The 24,081-nt window shown below is 51.3% G+C and overlaps 1 protein-coding gene across 7 annotated transcripts in view; it reads right to left on the reverse strand.

Annotated features, from left to right (window-relative positions):
- DAPK1 (death associated protein kinase 1) overlaps nucleotides 1-24,081 on the reverse strand; it is a 175,831-nt gene that overhangs the window by 15,182 nt on the left and 136,568 nt on the right. For all 7 annotated transcript variants that reach the window (XM_027615129.1, XM_027615126.1, XM_027615125.1 and 4 more), the window contains 3 exons: nucleotides 20,622-20,720; nucleotides 13,982-14,059; nucleotides 3,304-3,526 (listed from right to left, as the gene is read on the reverse strand). In XM_027615129.1, the coding sequence (XP_027470930.1) occupies nucleotides 3,304-3,526; nucleotides 13,982-14,059; nucleotides 20,622-20,720 (400 nt within the window). The remainder of the gene's footprint in view (nucleotides 1-3,303; nucleotides 3,527-13,981; nucleotides 14,060-20,621; nucleotides 20,721-24,081) is intronic.

Consider the following 24,081-nt stretch of genomic DNA (forward strand, 5'->3'; position numbering starts at 1 on the left):
GCAGGACTACATTTAACTGGGGCTGAGTCTTGTCGCTTCAGGGACTGTTTGGAAGGAGACTCTCCCCGTCCCTTGGAGCAGACTGGCCACCTGGGCATGAAGCCACACGGGCCCCTGTGGGGTTTCCCATCCCTCCCCTGCTTGCCTAGGCCCTCCAAGACCACCGGGCTCTTGGCCTCAGATCTGGGACTGAATTCCACCTCTGGGATAGACTGGGGGTACCTTAGCCCAGGGTCACACACTCCAGTGCATCCCTGAGATGTCGTTTCTGTCACAGGACAAAATTTCACACATGCGGTGGGCAGCCTGCTTCTGAGCCCCATGGCCTGGTCTATGGGACTCTGGGTGAGGGGCTGGGGGGCAGAGGGGGTGAAATGCAGAGCCCGTGCCCCTCTGTCCGGGGCAGCCACCCTCCTCCCCACTAACCAGCCTCAGACAGCAATGTGACCCCAGTGTGGCTGAAGTTTCCCATTTTCCACAAGAAACCCAATACCAGCTTTTCAGTGGCATCTTCTGAGGTGTGAATGTTGGCTGCTGATCCTCTTTCCCCACCCCCACCCCTACCCCCCTGCACACAACACACAGCCTGGGCCCTGGGTTTCAGCCTCGGCCTGAGGCAGACACACGTTATGTCTCTGAGCCCCGGGTCACTTCTCTCTGATGTGGGTTATGACACAACCTCATAACATCGTGAGAATCCAGTGAGATGACACGTGTGTGGGACCTGAACCCAGGTCAGCACAGACCGTGTCAACCACACGCGTTGCCTTCCCCGCTTCCTGGCTTCCAGGCTTTACTGCAGTTTCCCCAGAGAGCAGCCACTTTGCCAGCTGCACATCCTTTTGGTGTACCCTTGGCCTTCTCTTGGGTCTTTCTGGCACTTGTCACTTTCTTTGGTCTTGCGAATCCCCGAGGGGACTTCCTTTTACACAAGTGACCATGGAGAGCAGAGCTGTGCCTCCCGAAAGAACAAGGCCATCTGCTCCCAGGAGAAGGGAGTACATTTTGAGAGGTTGCTCCTTCTGGCAGCAAAGCCAGCATCCTCGGGTATGCTGGGAGACCAGGAAGATTCTGGAACGGACTCACGTGGGACACAAGAGAGAGCAGTGTTTACTTCCTAACAGTCCTGTCGGGGAAGCCCGGCCCCACTAACCTGTTATCTTGACAGAAATTTGAGGGTTCGGCCTGGAGATGCAGCTCCGAACCAAGGGTGCCGAGAGAACAAGAGAAGCAGCCTCCCGGGGGGACCCACTGTGTCTCTGTGCTGACTGCAGCTGGGGCGGCTTCTTTGGTCCAGAGTGGACATCGTCTGGACAGAATCTTCTGTCACTGAGTCCCATGACCAAGTCTCCCTAAGCCCTGGCTGAAGCCCCTACACTCGTGACCTTGGCTGATGATCTGGGTCTGATAATCTGGCCTTCCTGAGCCACATTTTATCAAGAATCTACTTCTAGATTCTTCCAGATGTGCAAGATGAATGGAGACATTACTTCTGAGGGGTGAGGGTTGAGCAGGAGATAAAATCTGTCTGTGGCCGGTTCAGTTTAGCTCATGGGTTCCTGGGGCATAATCTTCATGGCCAATGAGGACTTAGAGAAATTCCAGATCAGAAATCTAAGTAGATCTCTTTGTCTCTCTCTCTCTCTCTCTCTCTCCCTTTCCCTCCCTCCCTCCCTCTCTCTCTCATACACACACACACACACACACACACAAACACACACACACACACACACTCAGCAACACTGGCCTGATCCACACACAGAGGCTGAACCTGATCATCAAGTCTGGAAGACTGCTGGCTTCAGAGAAGGTGAAACCCATCTTGTATCTCCAAACTAAGCCACAATTATGGATGACAATGGACACCGTGTGCCTGAAAACGCCCTGACCACAGCTGGAGTTGTAAGCATCGTCACTAAGCACTGGCTTATGAGTGAGACACGTCATGAATTCCCAGCTGGGTGACCCTGGGCAGCCCCCTGAACCCCTCTAGGCACCAGGAAAATGCCGGGGAGATGCCCTCTAGGCTGCTGTGTGGATTCAGGGAGGTGTCACACGTATCACATTTTGTCCAGTTCCTGGCACCCTGTGCTCAGAAAGTACTCGCACTATGTGTTAGCAACACTGTACTCATACTAATTATAAATCCACTGTGGTTATTTTATCTTTACCTGGTTCAGAGAAAAGAAGTTGAAAGGGGCACATAACTCTCAGTCCACTGCTGTTCAGAGAAAAGAAGTTGAAAGGGGCACATAACTCTCAGTCAAGTGTCCCTCAGCCCCAAGGCTGCTCCTCAGACACCCTCCCTCATGGAGAGAGGGAATCACAGAGAAACAAAACTTCACAATCACTGTTTTCAATGTGGGGAACCGACAGGACACCTTGTAATACCATGTAGAGAAAACGAATCCTTGCACAAAATTGAGACTGAGGAAACTCTTTGGAGGGTTATATTCTTATCTTTGCAAAATGGAATTCCCTCACTCGGGGGGACTGGGGAGAAACAACCTCCCAGATGGCACAATTCCTAGTGTTCTCTGTGGTGCTTCTCCCTAGGGGTGCAGGGGGCCGGGGAAGGACAGGCACACTGCAGTTCTGGACGTGAATCCACCCATCACCGTGCCTAAGAAGGTGGGGGGAAGACAGCAAAGCCCATCTCCCAGTCAGGCTCCACGTGAGTGGATGGACCAACCATGACATCATTAGGGCCCCTTTCAAAACCACCAACCAACACTGAGATGCACAGAAATGCAATCGGATTTTCTTGCTGTGTTCTCCAGTTACTATGTGTGCCCAGCATTCCAAGAAGTAAGCCTAAGGGGGACAACCCACCCTGGGGCCAATATTCCATGTGTAAGGTCTGCAACCTGTATCTGTCCATGTGAGTTTTGTCTTCAAAGGCTTAATACCCTGGTCGGCCACTGTTATCCATGTAGCAGATACGTTTGATCCCGTCCCAACGTATCTAAAATAAATTCATGTAAAGTGCACATAATGTACAATTCACCATATTACTCATTTTAGAGTAGAACACAACAGCATTCTGTGATGGGCACATTTGCAATTTGGATCTTTGTGTGATTTCAGTGAGGCCCTGGCCTTGCTATTGCTGGGCCATCTGCAAGTGTAGGCCAAGAAGGGGGTGGACACAGGGTCCACACCTAAAGCTAACAAGACAGTGAGATCTGGTCACCACAGGCCAGGTAACCAACACAAAGCCCCCACTCACCCTAGACCTTGACACAGGCCAGCACAAAAGCCAGCACCTCGCGGAGAGACAGGGCCCGGGGCGGGAGCACCTACCTGCGGGCTTGGATGCCAGGGGAGAGGGCGGGAACCTGGTGCAGTTGGTGGAGGAGAGTCTGGGCCGGCGTCTCCTGAAGAAACTTCTCAGCAGCCCACACTTGAGAGACTCCACCAGGGTGGTTTTCCCAGAGCCCGAGTGGCCAAACAGCTTCAGTTTGATTCTGGATTGGAGGTTCTGCGTGGGGCGCAGTTGCTGGATGAAGAGTCCCCGGTGAGCATCCTAAAGGCAGATGAAAAGGGGAGAATTCGTCACAGAACAAGAGAAGGCTCTGAGCAAACTGTCAACGCGGGTTCTCGCACTTTGGAACTCTCGCCGTGTCCTTCCTGATCTGAGATTTCCTTGTGAGGAGAAGTTTTAAGAGCGGACAAGGCACTTTCAAACATGCAGTGAACGCAGTGCTCTTAACTGCGGTCACGTCCTGTGCATCTCAGCGCTTATTTTGTAACTGAAGTCTGTACCCTGGCCTACGATTCTTACCCATGGTGCAGATAGGTTTTGGTCTGTCCCATTGTATCTACAAAGGAAAAAAAATTCATGTAAAGTACAAATAACACGCAATTCCCTGTTTTAGCCATTTTAAAGTGGACCGAAGCTCCGAGGCGTGACTACATGTACAGTGTGTGCCACCAGCCCGGCTCTCTGGTTCCGGAGCATTTCCATCACCTAAGGAAGCCCCGCAGCCACCCGCGGTCACTGCTCCTTCCCTGCCAGTCCTGGCAATCACCAGTCTGCTCTCTGTCACCAGGGATGTGCCCAGGTCCGTGGCATTTTGTGCACAAGGAAGGATGGAGCAACTCCTGTGAAGCTGTTGCTTTAAAAGGGGACCCGGGGCGGCCTGTGAGACGGGCCCGGGGCACCTGCTCCCCTGCGTGGAGGGGTCCTGCTCCCCCCGGCACTGTGATGGCACCGGATGCTGAGAAGGAGGGCATCATGAGGTACAAACACAAATGCTGCGGCGGGGCCGGGGGCCTGATAACCTTCCCGCTGCCCTCTCTCTCTCAGCCCTACAGGGAGAAGCAGGAGAGTCACAGATTCACTCACTCATCAACCAGCATTTATGGAGGGCCCCCATGGACTAAAAGCACAACGCATGGAATGGGAAGGTCTAGACCCGGCCCAGATCCGCGTCCTGAGGACACACAGACATGTGAGCGCTGACACCAAACATAACAAGAATGCTTTGGATGGTGTGGGCAGGTGCTCTGTGCATGCAGAGATGCCACCTCGAGGCTGCACAGTGGTGCATCACTCCCACTCTCCTGGCTCAATGCAACCTCACAAGCAGCCTCATTTCCCACCCCCAGCTTTCTCCTGGCTCCAAAACAGGGGCCCACTGGAGCTGTGGGGTGCAGTCTCAGGGGGATTCCTTCTGTGACCCACTGCTCCAACCTGTTGACTTCCATGCATCCAGGGGACCCCTCCTGCTGGGATCCCTCCGGGAACATTCCTCCCCCGGAGGCTCTGGCCCAGGTGGGGTTCTCCATTGTGACCCCACCAGACTGTAGGGTGATGTGGGACGCTCTCCCCCTCCCGACTGGGAGCCAACTGCAGGGAGAGACGGTGTCCCCAGCACCTGGCAGGGAGAGGCTCAATAAAGAGGTGCGCTGGAAATGACTAGACTCAGGGGGACCCTGCAGGAGCCTCTCAGAGGGAACTGTCTGCTCTGAGTCTCCTGTGACCTCAGGCCTGGCAGACACTGCGTCCACGTGCAAACTCGGGGAGGCGGCTTCCCTGCTGCTCTCTTCCCGCTGAGCCACTGTGGCTTCCTCCACCGACCACCCGGCAAGCTCACCTGTCAGACACAGCTCTGCTGAAGGCTCCCTGTCCTCCCCCAGTTGCTGTGTGCGACTGTGACCGCCCTTCTCCACGCCGCAACACTGCCCCCTGGTGGGCATGCTGGCAATGGGCGGCTACTTTTTCAGTTCCTGGGGTTAGGGGTGCTCCTGGATGTGGGTGCTGCCTGTTCAAACAGGTTCACAGAGTGTCCTGCATAGTGACAATTGCCTGGGTCCACCTGACCTCTGAGTGTCTGCTGAGCATTTATATAAGAGAAAAACCTAATGTTTATGATCATCTGACCTTAGGATTTAACTGCATGTTCAATGTGACACACAGGTTTTGCGGGCCGGGGAGCACTGAGGGTTAATACTGCTGACCAGGCTGAAAGAAAGGGGTCACTCGCTCGATTTCTCCCGGATGCCGGCTACTGCTGCCGATAAGCCTTTGACCCCCTGAAGCAAATCTGCCTCCTTTCATTCTAGGTTAACTCTCAAGGCTAACCCTTCCTCTCCCTTCCCTTTAAATCAGGCACAGCTCCCACCTCCCCTGCACGGGAAGCATCAGAACTAAAGTCACCCCATCCTGTGAGCATCACCTTCCACGAGTGTCTCACCGAGTAGATCACAACATTCGCCACCTATTTTGTGATGCACAGCTTACTAACACACTAATGCTTCTTTTGAGTGAAGCCTCTGTCTCCTTCTCCTGGGACAGGGGAGAGGCAGAAAACCTGCTTCCGGCTGTGATCCAACTGCTGGGTCCCGGGTGCACTGTGCAATTTTAATTGGCTTGTGGCTCTTTTCTGCTTCGTGCCCCGTTGATCTTGGCACTTGACCTTGGACACCACGTCTGTCCTGTGTGCAGGACTGAGGGTGTGTTTGTCCCCTCTGCCTGAGCCCCTCAGGCCCTTGCGCTCTGCGGACACTTGAGGCATGGTAACCATGGGACACTGCTGCTGTCCCAGCGTGCTTCCGGAAGCTTCTCTGGCCCACGGCTGGCTTGTTCCTGGCAACTGAGGGGCCTCATGCCTATGCCTTGCTCAGCATTGCCCTCGACTGAGTACAGTTCACTCCTATGAATTCCACGCAGGGTAGCGGGGGCCAGAAGCCGCTGACAAGGTGTTTGCCTGTTTTCCTGGATCAGCCCCAGAACAGAGGCAGGTGGGGATGAAGATTCTCCTTTTGTCCTAACTGTAGTTGAGGTGGTCTGTGTCAAGGTTCTGAACTTGGGCCTTGTCCTTGGTCACGTTAGTTCAGTCTTAGCAAGAATCCTGCTCGGTCAGTTTAGTAAAAATCCTGCTCCCTCCTATGTGATGAAATTCCTCACCCCTCTCTGATATCTGATCCCCTGGCCTGCCTTCAGCAAGAATCCTGTTGAGTAGCTGTATTGTGACCTTTAACACTCCTATTTTCCTGCTGCCTCAACATCCCCACAAACAGGCTTTGAGCAGTGGCCCAGGCATAGCAGGGCGATAAGGTGAGCCACGCCTCAAGTTTACCCCCAGATTTAACCCAGTGACACTCAAATGCTCCCAGTAACATTCCTGTAGATGATCCCCATCCTGTGGCCTTGTTGGGGAATGACTCATCCACCCTTCACCTTCTCTTTGGGAGATGAGTCTGGAAGCGGTTCTCTCCATCAAGCTGGACAGATCTGCCATAAGGCAAGAAAGCAAAACAGGAGTCTTCTCCTTTCTAAGGAGACCTAACCTGGTTCTGCAGGATGATCCCTCCTCCTGCTCACTGAGAGCCTTGGAGAATCTGAACACAACCGATTTTGATTTAGAAGTATAAAATAAGGTCCTGAAATCTCTCCCCCACTGCAGGTGGGTGGCACATTTTCTCTCATCACCACTAGGTGGCGGCACAGGGACTAGAGTGGGCCCAGACCAGTGTCCTGGGGAAGGCCGCAGCATCAACCTGACCATGTGTGCTCTCCAAGGGTGACTGGGCCTTTGATGCACAGAAGGTCTCAGGAAGATGGTGAGTGGCTCCAGGCTAGCTCTGAGGGCGGCAGAATACTGATTTCTTTGGAGGGAGCCCACAAGTCCATCCGGGGTCTCTATCTACCAGGAGCTCCAAGACCACCTGTGTCCCGGCGGGCCACAAAGCCCCACCTGATCCGGCCCTCCCAGCAGTAACACCTGGGGAGTGAGGAGCTGGGACCATGGTGTTTCCTAAATTCCGGCTCCTGCACTGAAACAGTCTCCTGTGTGTCCCCCGCTCCCCAGGCAGGCAGGTGTGGCTAGCAGCAGGGGTGAGGCCTGGGGTGGCCCTGGCTGTGGGCCTCTCGCAGGCCAGCCTGCCAGGCTTGGGAAGAGGAAGGGAAAGCAGCAGGGAACCTGAGGAATCAGAATTCTAACCCAGTGCCGCCCTCCAGGGGGTCAGAAAGTATATTTGTGTAAGTGGGAGGCAGGATATGTACTATTTCCCTGTTTATTCCCTTTAATCTTATACTTTAAATATTTACCCAGAGATGGGGGCCTCTGTTTGCGTTCCTGCCCATGGCTCATGAAGTAACTGAGCCTGGAGAGCCCATCCAAGCGCCCTCAGATCTCGCCTGGCCACCACGATCACCTTCTTCTACCTGATGTCTTGGGCAGTCAGAGGGAAAGTCCCAAAATTGAGTCAGATTTTGCTCCCACCTGCTGAACACAGCCGGACCAAGCCCACTCTCCTGACCTAGGTTTGTAAAGCCGCCTACCTCTCTGATCAGGCACCTCTCTGATCAGGCACTGCTCTCCCCCAGACCACCTTGCTCAAGCCCCAGTGCAGACCCCTCCCCCTTCCTTTTGGTCTGGTTCCTGGGACACACCCAGCTCTCTATTGCCCCAGGCCCTTTGCACTCACTATTCCCTCTGCTATTCCCAGCCTCTCCTCTGGCTGCCTCACCTCTCCAATATTTCCTTGTTGGTTTAAATGTCACCAGCAAAGAGGTGTCCCCTGAGCAGTGGATGAAAAAACCCCCACCTCCCTTCTCTTATTTCACCCTGTTTGGATCCGTGCACATCCAGCAGGGGCCGCAATCCTCTGTGAAGGGCCAGGTGGTCTCTCCTGTGACTGCCATGTACCCAGAAACCAGCCAGTGATAGACAGTAGGAAATCAGGGGTATGGCTGTGTTCCAATGAAGTTTTGTTTACAAAAACAGGTGGTGGGCTGACTACGGCTCTCAGGCCATTGTCTGTCAACCCCTGAACTTACCCCATCTGGCATTTTTCTTACTTGTTTATAGCCCGAGTCTTGCCTCTTGCTCACTGTGGTCTCTCCCATGCCTAGAACAGTTCTTAGCATATCTAGACACTGAATCTCTTTTAAATGAACATTATCGGGTAACAGCATTGCTCTTTAACACCCTGGTGAATCCTGGCTTCTAGTTAACTTTCTTCCTGTACCTTTAGCTTTCAGCTTCACTTTCTCATCAGCAAAGATGACTAAACATCAACAGATGGACAGGAAGACCATGAGCAATCTGGCAAAGCCAGGTAAGAGCATGGGGAGGTGACATGGCTTTCCCCTGTGGCAGGATGCAGTCAGACCCAGCAGGGGAGGGGCAGCAACTCTTAATTATGCAAATGTAGCTTACTTGTGCTGAATTTGAAATTCTGGGCAAACTCCACACTTCCTCCTAGTTTCCAAAGTATTCTCAGGCACCTTTCTTCACTGTCTCATCTTAGGCATAAGAAAAGCAACTATTTTAAAATCAGCTTATGGAAATATAACTGGAAGGAAAATCGAGCCCCCAGTGTGAGGGCACGGAGCACGCAGCAGTTGGGAAGAGACCCCTGTGGTGGGCTCTGCAGGACCGGACCAGAGGCTCCCGCACACCACCGCCCCCAGTCACTTCGTGGGGAAGAGGGTCAGAGCAGACCTTGCCCGGCTCAGGCCTGCCCCGTGTTCTTCCTGCCCCCACAAGTTCTGGCCTCGGCCACCCTCACCCCCCATCCTGCCCAGAGGCCCTGGCTGCAAGGTCTCCTCTCCCCAAGGTCAGCCCCCCCTCCCCCGCTAAGGACCCAAGGAGCCGCTCCCTCTGCTCTGGCCAGTGCTCTGCTGCCCCCTGCAGGTGAATGAGATGACTGCGGTTGTATTTCTGAAACAGCAAGTCCCATGGCTTCTCTAGAGCACCTTCTTTAAAAATACGTTCCCAGGCTCCTCAACTGATTAGAGGTGCAAACAAGGCGGCGTTTCTGTTGCTAATCTAGCCCACTTGCAAACCTATGGAATGACAAGGCAATTTAAGTCCCCCCCCCAACTCTACAGACACAGACTTCTCCCCAGGAATGTGTTCAGGATCCACATGAGGGGGTCTAACAGAGGGTGGCTCCCCCAGGGGTGTCAAGAAATATGTAAGAACAGTTTCTGATTTCACAATGAGTGGGGGAGGGGGTGCTATGACATGAGCTGCTTGGGGGGTCCGCAAGGCCTGCAAGAAGAGGAAGTCCCACCCATCCCGAAATGCCCGCCCCATCCTCGAGAGAAACAGGGGGAACATCAAGGAGGAAATGACATGGGAAGGACATGGGGACCAGACGCTCCTAAGTAGAAACTGCCCTCTTCCTTTGCCCTCTCCGGCCTCACTGGTTGTGACCACTCTCCTCCGCCCCGTGACGTGAACTGCAACAGCCCTCGAGGGAACGACCGCGGCAAACAAACTCGCGGGTCTCAGGAGCTTCTGAACAGAGCAGGCCCTGGCGAGCCCGGGAAGCAGATCGGGGCTCACCACACAGCCAGTGAGCCCAGCTCCGGGGAAGGAGCCCCCGTGCCCATGGCTGGAGAGGAATCAGCACAGATGCCCTGAGCCCACTGAAGGGCCCAGGAAGCAGACATTTCTACTTCAGGACTGAATCTGGGCGCTGCACTAATTCGCATCTGCTTAGCCTCAGGCAGTCCGGCTTTCCTGCAGAACCAGCTCCATCTTCGGGATGTTGTAAAATGACAGCACCTGCCATTGACGACTGAATGATGGCTGTTGCTAACCATGGCTCTCCAGGGTGACCTGCCACAGCTGCCCAGGGCCTTGTGGGCACGCCCAAATCTGCTCCCGGGCACGGGACCACAGGGAAATCTTTGTTTCCCCAGGACTCTGGGAGTGGTTTGCAGGATTCCAACAAGAGCCAACACAGGGTGCTTACGGCGTGCAGACACTGTTCTAAAGACATCATCTACATCACCGCCATACTATAAGGGAGCACTATAAGCACGCCCTTTGAGAAACAGGAAACTGAGGCACGGAGCTGCTAGACAGTAGCAGCACTGGGATTTGAGCCAGAGCCATCTGACTCCCGAGTCTGTGCACTCAGCCATCACTTTATATTTTGCCTCTCAAAGCAAAGATGAGAGAGGAAGCTTTCTGTGGATTCGAGGCACCAACAGGAATGATGTCCTTTGCTCACAGGAATTAAAATGATTTTTCTTTGCCTTGACCTTTCCTTAGAGAACAATCCCAGGATAATGGTTTCATACTAGACACTGGAATATTCTCTCTCCCATCCTTCTTTTAAAAATCTAGGCACCAAAATACAAAGTTGCCAATCGGTGAGAGAGAATAAAGGAAATCTGAAACTGGGACAGTGCGAGAGCCCACATACCTCAATTTAAAGATTCTTGACTGGAAAACAGCTAGCCACCTCCCCTGGGCGCAGGGGGTCAGAGTAGCACCACACAAGCTTCTCTGGTGTTTGTATTTCCAATTACAAAAGCAACACAAGCACAGGGCAGGGAATCTGGGATCAGATGAAGGGAGAAAGCACCTTTAACCCCATCAATCTGATCCCACCTTGGCTGTCACATCAGGGCCTGTCCTTCCTGTCGTCTGCCTGGGCTTTACTGTTTCAGACCCACTGGCTTTGCAGCCAGCCTGGCAAATCCACTTTTAAATAAAAGAATGGACCTCTCCTGAGGGGAAGACGGGCAGATAAACACAGCACAGCCTGAGGAAAAGCTGTGTCATTCTGCCCAAGGATGATGTTTCCCCGGTGACCCATCAGACGAGTGGGGCCCACAGTCTGCCATTGATTTCTGCTTAAAAATGAGTGGCTTCACCTTCCCAGGGTCAGGGTTCTGTGAGAAGTCTCTGAGATGGTGAGCAGCACTCCGAGCCAAGAAAGATCTGCCAGATGCTTCATTGTGAGAAGCATGCTGGTTGGGACTGCTGAGCCCACACACACAGCAGGGGCGACCCTGGGGCTCAGATTCGGGTGGTGGCACCGATGGGATGTGGGTCACAAACGTCCTCTGTGGAATGTGAGAAACCCAAGAATCCCTGACCCAGCATGTGTGTCCACTCGTAAGGTGTTCAGCCTAATGAAATCGCTCCCTCCCCCAGTGGACTAATAACAGAAAAACTGCATCCTCATCGAGCCGTCGGGAAGGCCAGATTTGATGTCAGGTTCTTTTCACTGTAGGTGGACACTATCACGAGTAATTGACTTAAAACTGCCCTTATATATGTGACATGTAGCCTATAAACATAAGGCTCTATGGGGGCACCTGGGCGGCTCAGTCGGTTAAATGTCTGACTCTTGATTTTGGCATAGGTCATGATCCCAGGGTCTTGAGATAGAGCCCTCTCCTCCCCATCAGACTCCACACTCAGCAGTGAGTCAGCTTCTCTCCTCCCTCTGCCCTTCCCTCTGCTCACATGAGCATTCTCTCTCTCAAATAAATAAATAAATAAACTAAATAAAATAAAATAAACATAAGGCTCTGCCCTCAAATGCAGGGCACCTTGCTATAAAATCCACCCAAAGTCAAAAGTTGCAAACACTTGAGCCAATGTGGCCCGTTGCAGGGTTGCACACTGCTCCATTCTTCCATGTGCTGGCAGACGTACTGCTTCAAGATAAGAGAATTTAAAGATTAGGAGACTTTATGTGAAAGTTCCTTGTTGATTTGCTGACAGTGACTCTCAGGCTCCGCCCCCTCTCATGTTGCTTGTAAACAAAAACACTTCCCCCTTGTTTTTCTCGTCCAAATTCTCCTCCACAGTGAGAGTGTGCGGCAGTGAAGAGTGGGAGAACACTAAGTCCACAGTGAATGCACACATTCCCTGCAAGAACGTGTGTGTAAGGCGAGGGACATTTTTTCCAGCCTGTTCTCTTCCTGGAATTTCCAGAAGGAAGGGCACATTGAATCCCTGCCTTTGTGGCCAGTCCGTAGACTCTGAATCACAAAGGTGTGAAGATACATTATCTCCAAGCTCAACTCCAGGCACTGGGAAAGCACCTATTCCCACCCACGTCCCCTCCCCCACCACAGCCAGACCCTGGGACCACTAGGAAAATTCAGACTTTCTGTAGCTGGGGAGGTTAAGAGGCGATCATCCCTCCCAGGGCACTTTCCAGTTTATATGGCAGGACCTCTGTGGGATACCTCGAGCTGATTTTGGACAGTGCCTTTCCACTAAGCACTGTAATCGACTGGATTGTATTTTTATTTCTCAAAAGTTTGTTTTTGAAAAATTGTTACATGATTATGGTCCTTGAACAATACAGGCATTATGAGTGTTGAACCCCTACGCAGTTGAAAATCCAGATGTATCTCTGACTCCCCCAAAACTTGACTACTAACAATCTACTGTTGACCAGAAGCCTTCCTGATAACATAAACAGGCGATTAACACGTATTTTGTATGTTGATATGGACTATAGACTGTATTCTTATATTCAGGTAAGTTAGAGAAAAGGAAACATTAGTAAGAAAATCAGAAGGAAGAGACAATAGGTTTACAGCACTGTACCGTCCTTATTGAAAAATATTTGCAGAGAGGCAGACCTGCAGAGTTCAAACCTCTGTTGCAGGAGGCTCACGTGCATAGTACCAAACTTGGAAAAAATGCAGTCATGTTAAATGCAGGAAATTACACTAGCAAAGTCCCAAAACACCGCTGTTAATATTTTCTTTTTATGCACTTTTTAAAAACACAGGCGGGATTATAATGTACATATATATAATTTATCTTCTGCTTTGAAGCCCTAGAATATCCTAAGCATTAAACTCTTCTTGCTAAAACCTCTTCAAAAATATTTTAGTGGTCAAAAACAGTTCTATCCTATAGATGTACAGCAATTTGCTAGACATTATTGTTGCTCATCTGATGTTTCTGATTTTTATTACTATATTATAAATAACACTGCAATGAACATCTGTGTGCATAAAACACTATTTCCTGCATTTTTTTCATTTCTTAGGATAGAGTCCTAGACATGGAGTTCCTACCTTAAAGGGTGTGACTGTTTTGAACACTCCTGATACACACTGTTATGATGCATTTACTTTTGTCCTGTGTCCTTAAACCTTAGAGCAACAGTGTTTCCTAGACCAGAGCATATCGTGTGATGTCTTGGAGTGCAAAACATTAAGAAAGAAAGAAGCAGGGATGCCTGGGTGGCTCAGTTGGTTAAGCGACTGCCTTCGGCTCAGCTCATGATCCTGGAGTCCTGGGATCGAGTCCCACATTGGGCTCCCTGCTCAGCAAGGAGTCTGCTTCTCCCTCTGACCCTCTTCCCTCTCGTGCTCTCTCTCATTCTCTCTCTCTCAAATAAATAAATAAAATCTTAAAAAAAAAAAAAAGAAAGAAGGAAGCAGTCAGCTTTCTCATTTCCTGTCTACTTTATGGGAAGAGTTATTACAGAAGGGGTGGGAGGAGGGAAACCAGGCACAGAAACTGTAAGGAGGCCAAATGATTTCCAAGTCCAAACACAGAAGAAGAAACTGATAGGTAGCTGATGCATTTACGCTAACTGTATGCAAACCACAGGGCAGGGAGAGATGCCCTTCCTACAGCCTGTGTGTCCAAAGCCTCATTTTGTTCATCTCATTGTTTACCAGAAAAAAAAAACAAAACAGACGTTTTCATAGAAAACAGAGCATTTCAGACTGATAAAAGGAATTTCTCACCTTTCGGAGTCTTGCAAGCAGACCTGCTACATGTTCGTGCTGTTCTGATTTAGCAAGCTCTTCTGCTGTCTTCCCATCCTGTTGGAGAACAATGGTTAGTGTCTTTCCTTCACAGGAGAGCTGTTTGTTCCATGCACTGGTTCTGCTGTCAGAGGCAGAAACAAGAGTTAACAGGCCTTAGAAACAAAAAAGGTGGACAGAGGGTCCTGGATTCTTTTTCTTTCTGCACGGTCCTTATTTCATTTCCTTATTGGTTGCCCAGGGAAGGAAGGTGAGAATTAGAAAACAATTGTGCACTGGTGTGTTGAACTCCATCGGTGAGACGTCTCAGACCCACAGACTTTCATCACATCTGGCACCTCGTTGGTGGGAGGATTACCCCAAATGCTGAACCTCTCTCCAATAAACCAGACAATGGAAGACTTTCATAGATGCCAAATTCTAGTTAGTGCTAGCTAATGTCTTCAAATCCTTCCATGGACAAACCTGAGCACTCATATAGGAGGCTAGTTACTGGTAATTACTGTGCATTTCGAAGAAAAGCCTTAGTTTTACCGACAATTTTGATCTAAAGATTTTCAGTGAATAATAAGAGGAGGAAATCAGAGTTCACAGCACCTTTTAATTGGAGAATTTTCATAAGGCTGCAGTTTCACAGTGAGCAAATTCATTTCCATTTCTGTGCCAGCAATAAGCAGGACCCTGGCTAACACGTATTGAGTACCTCCTAATCTCATGCGCCTGGTCCAGTTGTCTGTGCTTTGTGCACATGAACCCTCGGAGTCCCTCGGGGGAGGTGGGGACTATGGCTGTTCATGTGCCACCAAGGAGGAAACAGAGGCTTAGGGACTGTTCTGCTACAGTTTTAAAGTCATTACAAATTTGAAGTAGAAAAGGCGAGAAGCAATTTTCGTGCAAATAAAAGCAATCTCTTTTCAACAAGATTAAGAAGCATTTTGGATCCATCTCTCACTCAGGGTTTATCAGTACCAGTTAAAGCTCCATTCCCGTGGAAGCTCAGAGATGCCCGAGTCTGATTAGCAGCACAGCTTCCAACCTCTCCACTCAAGTCATCATCCGAGCCATGCGTGGGGTTTCCTGAGACTAGTGTTTCTCAACATTGGCACTGTTGACATTTTGGACCAGATAATTCTCTACTGTGTGGGGCTGTCCTGTGCACTGCAGGGTGATGAGTGCATCTCTCTCTGGTCCCTGCAAGGATCGCCTTCCCCAACTCGTGACAACTCAAAGTGTCTTCAGACATTGCCAAGGGTTCCCTGGGTGGCGCGAAATCACCCCAGTGGAGAACCACTGCCTTAGGTTGAAGCTGGAAGCTCACATGAGTGCTCCGGGGAGGAGGCTTTACAGTCATGCTGCCCATCTCGCTCTCTCTTAGGGTCCCCAGATGTCTCCAGGGGGCAGGGGAGGGCTTCTAGTTTGCTCTGGGGAGAATCAGGGATCTTGTCAGACACCACATCCCAAGCAGGGATTCGTGCCAAACTGCCTGGATCCTTACTGACATGATAAGAAAAGGCCTCAGGTTAGCCATTCCCAAACCTCCCCACACACTGGAACCCCGGGGTCTCTAAGATCTCCTGCGGGCTGCACGCGCCCACTCCCTTCCGGATGCTCTGCTTCCCTGAGTCTGGGCGTGGCCTGGACACTGCGGTTGTAAGCGCTCCCGGTGATTCCGGCATGCAGCCAAATTTGGGGACCACTGTCCTGGTTGGAAGAAATCTGAGCCTTGACTAAAGTGTCTGTCTTTTGGGGTCTTCTGGCCACAGCATTTCTCTCGGAGACCCGGGATCGGCACGTTACACGGGCAGAGGACCCTCAGTGACAAAGGTTACTGTCCACCATAGAGCCTTTCAAATGACAGGAAAACCACCATCAACCAAATGTCCTACAGTTATGCAGCGCTTTACAGTTTGCAAAACACTTGGCCCTAAGAGACACTACTCAGGCTCCCAAAAGAAAGGCCTGCCAGTGTCATGGAAAGTTTGACCTTTGGAATCAGAAGGACGAGGTTTATGTGCTGAATCTGCCCCTCACCAGCTGTGTGGTCAGTCACTGGGCCTCCTGGAACCTGGGCTTCATCTGTAAAGGTGGAAACCGGGACCCTCACCACACAGGAACTTGAAGCAGATTAGGGAACACCAAATGAAAAGAACCAACAGTGTACTGGTCATGGAAAAGGGAGGCAGCAATAATTACTAATAAAAGAGCTAAGAATTCCCCCAAACTCCCTGCGTTTCTAGGAGGGAACGGGGTGGGAGCTGGATGTTTGCATTCTGGCCTTGCCCTACCCTGTGCCCCTGAGCCAGGTGCTAATTCCCACAAGCAATTCTGACACGCAGTGTCCTCCTGGTTACAAACAACGGTCTGGGAGGGCCTCATTGAAAAGATGATGTATGAGTCAAAACCTGAAGGAGAAGAGAAAGCAAGCCATTTGGATACCTGTGAAGAAAGGCAAGTGCAAAGGCCCTGAGGCAGCAGGATGACTGTCATGTTTGAACAGTTTCAAAGAAGCTCATATAGCTCATGTGGTGCGGGGGCGGGGGGGTCAAAGGGAAGAGATGGAATAAGAGATGGGGTCAGGTAGGCAATGTGAGGGGCCAATCTTTAAGGGAGCCCCCCTCCTAAGGACTTCTAACTTGATGGAGGGTCTGAGCGGAGGAGGGACATGATCTGACTTATATATTTCAATGGAGTCACACAAGCTGCTGCCTGAGGAACAGACTGGGCAGGTGAGGTTAGAAGCCAGGAAACCAGTTACAAATTGCACATGATCATGGCCAAGGGCTCACAGCCTCATGGGGGATCAGCAGTCAATTCCAACAGAGCAAGAAAGGGGAGCAAATCATAACTGCTAGAGGGGGCTGAGAAAGAGGAGGCTGTCTGGGGCTCCAGCCGAGTACTGAAAGATGAGAAGGAGCTAGTGTTCCAGAATCTTCCTGCCACTAATGTCATCTGTGACTACGTGCCTGGGTGCCTGCTATTAGGCATTAAAAGTCTCTCACACGGAAGGAAGGAGCACATCACGTCTTACGGCAGGGGTGTGTGTGTGCAGGCACTCTGTGCAGGGGAGGGAGGGAGGAGAAACAGAGGAGCCTCCAGACAGAAGAAGAGCATATGCCAATTCGGTGAGCTGGGCGCCAGCGAAGGGCTTCCCAGGACCTTCAAAGAGCTCTCTTCTGCCAGGTACAGCTGAGGGGGACCGGGGTGAAGGGCGAGGCTGGGCACAGAGGGTGCCAGGCAGCGGAGGTTGGAGTTCATCGGCTTTTCCAGAACCACAGATGTGGTGATGGAATGGAACTGTCAGGAAGGCCACAGCTACAATCAAGGGACCAGATCTGAGGCTGAGCTGGTCCTGGGAGAAACACACACTGAGGTCCTTAACCAGGCAGAGGCCAGAGTGCTATGAGACCAAGAAGAATCTGGGATGAGGCCCCCGGGAGGATGCAGGGGAGAGGCAAGCAGAGCTTCTCCGTCCCTGGACCTGGCGACTCTGCAGAGGTCCGACACTGACAGAGAAGGTCGGGGAGGAGGAGGAGGATGAACGTGGAGGTCTGGCCCTCCGAAGCTGGCGCCCACCAGAGGGCATGCGAGGGGGCGCTCCGGGGCAAGCGGGGCTGGAGCCAAGGACGTGGGCCTGAGGCCAGGGGCAGCCGCAGGCCACGGTGGTCAGAGGGCAAGGGCGGAGGGATGGACATGGGGCTGGAGGAGGTGAGCAGAGGCAGGAGGAGAGGCAGGACCAAGTGGGTTTTCTTACCCAAGGCAGGAGGGAGGGGCAGGAAGTGCAAGTCTTGGAGAGACAGCTCATGCACCAGGATTCGGAAAAGCTGCTGCCTCTTAGGTGTGGGGGACAATGAAGACAGGCAGGGGCATGGTTACCCCAAAAGTCAGAGCGGGGTTACACGGTGCGGAAGGAGATGCAGCGACTGAGTCAGGCTCCGGGGGGCTTTTGGGGTGACCTCGAAAATTCTATTTCTTGACCTTTGAGTGGGTTATAAAGGTGCCAATCTTATAATAATTCAGTGAGCTTTACTTTTGTTCATGTGCTTTGTAAAAAAAAAAAAATCTGTGTTTTATCTTATTATAAAAAAGTTTTGAAGGCAAGAGCTACCAAGAGGTGACTGGAGACTTGGCAGAGAGCAAAGCGTCCAGGAGGGACTGTGCGGAGGCAGAGGGGGCGGCAGTCCAGGAAAAAGAGAGCAGGACTTTCAGAGGCTTTTCCAAGTAATTGGGGCTGAGACCAGAATGGGACGGCAAGCGACCGCTAGGGGGCGCCGCAGGGTCGCGAGCTGGGGTTCAGGACGCGGGACTCGGTCCTCTCAGGCGGCGGGGAGAACAGCACAGGAAAGGGGCGGGCACTGTTTCTGCCAGTAAGGAGGCGGCCCCTCCCCACCCGTGGCTACTCGGTGCTTGAAAGGTGGCCCAGGTTAAGATGCCTGTGGGTGTACAACACACACCGCATTTCCAAGACAGTACAAACCGAAGAATGGGAAATATCTCGATAGTTTTAAAACACTGATTGCAGGTCGAAATGATAACATTTTGCATGATTTGAGCTAAACAAAATATATTCCTGAAATTAACTTCTTCGTTTCTTTCCTTTTTGGATGTGGCTTCTAGAACATTTAGAATGGCACCCGCTGCACGTGTGATGGCTCTGTTGGAGATGTCAGCTCGCAGCACGGGGTCTGGTGATCATACCGCCCCCTGCTGGACACCTGGGAGGCTTCCCCTGCTCTATCTAAGAGTGAGACCTCGGTCTCCACCGCACCTGCCTTGGAGGCTGGGCCAATCGGGTCCTGCTGTACATTTACTGCGGTGGCTCATAAGAGCCCCGTTAGACTGGAAGTTTCCTGAGGGAGGGGAGCTCATCCGCCCAGGCCCCGCTATGTTCCTGGGTCTCAGCCGAGCCTGGTGCACAGTATGTGCCCAGTATTTGGGGACTGAAGAAACGAGGGAGGCTGGTGAGTGGACTCCCAGGTGCCAGGGAGGCACAGTCGTAAGCAGAGGATGAACGAGGAGATACACCTGAGGGCCGGCTGGAGGGGAAGATCCCTGGCGGGAAGTAAGGAAACAGCTGCTGTGGGCAAGGGCAAAGGGAGAGGACCCAGGGCTCAACAGAGGTCGTGGGGTGGCACCAACCACCCAGCAGAGGCCAAGGGCCACACGTTTTACTGTCCCCAACCTGACTGTGGGGTTTGGCAGAATCAGCATCTGGTATCCTCAGAGCCATCCCTGACAGTTTATTTTTTATGAGGCAACATTGGTGACAAAAAAAAAAAAAAATATATATATATATATATATACATATATGTACACATATGTATACTTTTCCTCATAAAAATGCATAGAAATTCTGCACTGTGGAGTAATTGAACTGAATGCCAAGACATGGCTGGGCAGGGTTTGATAATGGCACATCAGGCCTAGAAGCCCATGCATGGCCATGTGGGGTTTTGTGATGGGTGGGGAGGTGCCCTAAGAAAGGGACAATCCCATCTACAGCACTGGCATTCCCTGGGCTTGCAGAAAAGCCCAGCTCAGGGCTCAACACTACAGAGAATGGGCCCAGTACTTGTGGGGACAGAAGCCATCAAAGGAACATCAGTGCATTCAGGGAGGCAATGTCCTCCACCAGGGGTCACCAAACATTTTCTGTAAAGGGCCAGAGAGTAGATACTCTGGGCTCTGTAGGCCATAGGATCTCTGTTGCAACTGCTCAACTCCGCCTTACAGCATGCAGTGGCTATAAATACGTAAATAATGAGCATGGCTGGGTCCCAATAAAACGTTGTTTACAGAAACAAGCGGGCTGGATTTGGCCTGTGGCCCCTAGTTTGCCAACCCCGCATGCCTCTCCAGGAAATGAGGCCTCCCTTACAGCCTCAGGGCCCTGATTTTCCCAAAATTGGCTGCCATATTTTAGAACTCCAATGGCTCTCCTTGGACAAACACTTTATGTCAGCAAAGCACTAGTGAGTTTCAGGAGTCTCCCACATAACAAGAGTGGGAGACTCAACCCACCATTAGGCCAGAAGCAAGTCAAATGATAATATTTCACTGTAAGCAGTAAAATGACTACCTTATCTCATTAGCCCCGGATTTTTCCTCTTTGGTATTTCCCGAATTGTAAATCAAGCAGGGCGGTACCTGGTGTGGAATGGGGAGTGGGGAGGCCAGGGGAACTGAAGCATCTCCTGTAAAATCATTATGCGGGCCTAAGAGCCAAGCCAGATTTCTTAAACAGGAGAGAACAGCTCTCCTAAGCGGTTCCCCACCCCACCCTCACCCCAGGATCCTCCAGAGCCCTGTAGGGGAGGGGGAGCATTGAGGAAAGGAAAACACACATGTCTAACCACACACCCCAAGACGCTATTGTGGAACGCGGGCCACGGCAGCGCGGGCCACGAAATGCGCAGGGGAGGCGGCAGGGTGAGCCCTCACCCTGGCTCTGTTGTGGGCAACTGTTTCCCTAACTGCAGTGCAAGAGCAAAGCTTCAGAGCGGCTTGTCTGGCTTGTCTGCAGAGATGCAGTTGCCAAGAGATACCTTTCCCCGCATGCCCTCGAGGCCTGAGACGTTTTCTCTTGCTTTCTCTGGCTTTCTCCAGCCAGAAGGTGACTCACCGAGGTCAGGGCCTCCACGTTGGCGCCCGCCAGACAGAGGTAGCGGACCACGTCCAGAATCCCGTTGTTGGCCGCAAGGTGCAGAGGCGTTCGGCCGTACTGGAAGACACAAAAAAGCCCAAAGAGAGTCCTTCTCACCATCGATGCTGAGGCCGGCCCTGACTGAGAGTCTACCCCACGGGCCAGCGCTGTGTGAGGGATCTGGGATCCCCCTGAAGACGCAGGAGGCGTGGGCTCCCTTCTCCAGAAACTCGCCCTCTCCTGAGGGACGCCAGCCTGGCAGAACGGGTGCAAGCATTTTCCAGTGAAAAGAGTAACTTGGAAATAAAACTCTAAGGGATTTAAGGGTAGGAGGCTTATAACTAAATCAAGTCTCCCGCTGTGCGGGCAAAAAGGAGGCATGAGTCAGGGCTCTTACAAAGGGTCCCAAAGTTCCAGAAAGATCTGCACCACAGTTCAAATATAGACACTGCAAGGGACAAAGGAATAGAACAACAGCTACTGAAGTCACTCTAAGGAGGTGACACTGCAAGGCCATGTCCACCAGGCTCCCTGTTGTTTATGTCTGTGGTTCCCAAACTGTGTGCCCAGGCACTTCAGGGCATTGCAGTGAATTCATGGGCTACTGAGGAATATTTTACATTTTTGATGGCACCAGCAGGTTCAGACACGAAGTGAACTACTAGCTCCAGGCAGTTCAGGCTCTCAGCATGAGATTGCACTGCCTTCCCTTGGATGTCAGCACAAAGGGTGTTTGGAGGTTCCTGTGACAAGAGACCAGTATCTTGAGGACATCAGGGTAGAACGGGAAGGGAAGTAAGGGTGGTAGCGTCCAACCAAGGTCTCAGGGGCTGTGAGGCGCCCGACAAGCACACACACCCCATCAGCACGCCATTGCGGTTATGAAAGACGGAAATAAAAATATTCACTTTCTTTCCATTTGTGTGGATCATTTTTTCCCACAGGTACTGAGTCGTTAGGACATAAATTCTTACTAGGTCATTTGGACCAAACCACTTAATAAACAGAGAGGTTAGGTATTTCTTTTGCCCTGGAGGAACCACAATAAAAGTTCTGAGACCCTAGGACAAGAGAGGCTGAGGAAGTTCAGGTACCAGGCTTAGGCTGTTTATTTGCAATTGTAAGCTTTTGTTCTGAAGTTAACATATGCTGATTTAGAATATGCAAAGGACAGGGCGGGATGGGCTGGAAAACAGAAGTGCTCCTTTCCTTCTGTCCAGTGCCCCGGGTTCCCTCCTCAGAGCAGGTCCTGCTGATGATCCCTTTGGTGCCTTTCCTTCCAAGCTTTTAGCTCTGAACCCGTAAAAGGAAACAAATAATTTGAAAAGTCGGGGCAGGATCATACTCCACTTTATACGTTCACCTAACAACAGTACACGGCAGACACTTTGCCATGCCTGTCACTAAATCTACTGCGTCCTTTCCGATACCTGAATAATACGAGGCGTGTGGATATGTCATAATTCACTCAGCCAGCCCTCTGAGGACAGACACTTAAGGTGGTTCCATTCCTTGCCCTTATAAATAATGCTGCAATGGGCACACATGTCTACGTTTTGTTTACTGTCATCTAGAAAGCTTTAGAGAGCAGATATGAAAATTTCAAATACCCTAGAAATGAAGTGAGAAGAAAAAGAGGAGACTGTAAAGATGCGATGAAGTGTTTGGATTTATGTGGAAGGAATGGAAGCTTGGCAGTGGGAGGTATCGCTTTACGGAAGGGAAGAAGGACAACAAAGAAAAAGGACTAGGAAGTTGATGCTTTTGAAGGCTCCAACCTTTGAGAGAACCAAACCCAAACTCCTGAGCGTTGGAGTCAAGGTCTTGCGCCATCTGGGCCCAAGATTCCCTTCCACCTGCATTTTCTCTCTGTGCCCCATTGCCTGCCTCCCTAAATACCTACACCCCATGTCAGCTGCAGGTGCATCCAGACAGTCGTCCCCAAACATACACGAACACTTCCCTCAGTCGGAAACACACGCTCCCCTCTTCTTCATCCAGCAAAGCCCTAAATGTCTCCGAAAAGCTCTCCCGGTTTCTCTAATGTGCCAAGGTCCGCGTTGCCATACACCTGTCTGCTTTCACAGCAGAGACTGTAACAGGGGACATGGCTGGAGCGAAAAGCAGCCTGAGGGCAAGAGCCATTCCCTCTGCCATCCACAAGCCCCTCAGACCTCACCGGGCACAGTGCCGCCAGAGAAAGGCGTTAATACACACTTGGCTGGCACAGCATTCTCACTCATGCACTTGGATATGCATGCGTGTGTGCGTGCATCCATGTGTGCATGTGTGTATGCACGTGTGCCCATCTGTGTATGTGAGTATGTGCATGCGCGTGTACATGCATCTGTTTGCATGTGTGCCCATGTGTGTATGCGAGCGTGTGCATGTATATGCATCTGTTTGCATGTGTGCCCATGTGTATGCGAGCATGTGCGTGTGTGCATGTATATGCATCTGTCTGTTTGCATGTGTGCCCATCTGTGTATGCGAGTATGTGTGTGTATGCATGTATATGCATCTGTTGCATGTGTGCATATCTGTTTATGTGCGTCCTTCTGTGTGTTTGGGTGCATGTGTTTGTGCTGGTCTGTGTGCATGTGTGCACATATGTGTGCATCTGTGTGTGCATGTGTGTGCACGTGTATGTGTGTATGAGCACAACATGCCTTCTGAAAGCCATCCCAGAGGAAGAAGGGTAAAGGTCCATAGGCTCTGTGCCACCCAGCTCTTTCCTACCTGTGCTCCCCAACACAGCCCATTTACACAGCTACTCTCCTGATTTTCCCACAGGATGAATGAAGACTGAGAAATATCTATTTCACTTTGATGAGCATCAAAGATAGGGACAAATTCCTGTCACATACTGAGGACAAGGGTAGGATCTGAATGGCCACTTTTATCTCTGGGGGAATTGAATCCAGGTAGGGAAAAGGCCAGACACACCACGAGAAAGGAGTGACCGTCTGCCTGTGGGACATGGGCTGTCATGTGCCATGTTCATTTGGACAGTTGCCTTCGAGGGTGAGGCCAAATAAAGCCAGATGTGCTTTCCAAGCAAATAACGCCTTCCTCTTACTAATACACATCATTCAAGCTCCTCTAGAGCTCCATCATTTTCCTAAAACAAAAAACTAAAAAAGAAGGGAAAAAAAAAACCAAAGATGTTCCCAGTCATCTGAAGAAGGCGTCACGGTGCGCTGAGCCCCTGAGACACCAACGGCAGCCCAGGGAGCTTGTCTGCAGGTCCAAGCGTGCAGAGTTGCTTAACAGCAGCTGCTGCTCTGGACAGGTTCCAGATAACCACCTGAACTAGGCTACGGATTCCAGGAGGATGACACTGTGGAGCTTCAGCTGAGCTCAAGTCCATGACCAGATCACCTACTGAATGCCCTCTCTGAGTGGCTGTGTTGCTATATACAGTAAAAACAAATCTAAG

The sequence above is a fragment of the Zalophus californianus genome, chromosome 13 (assembly GCF_009762305.2).
Source record: "Zalophus californianus isolate mZalCal1 chromosome 13, mZalCal1.pri.v2, whole genome shotgun sequence".
Taxonomy (NCBI): Eukaryota; Metazoa; Chordata; class Mammalia; order Carnivora; family Otariidae; genus Zalophus; species Zalophus californianus.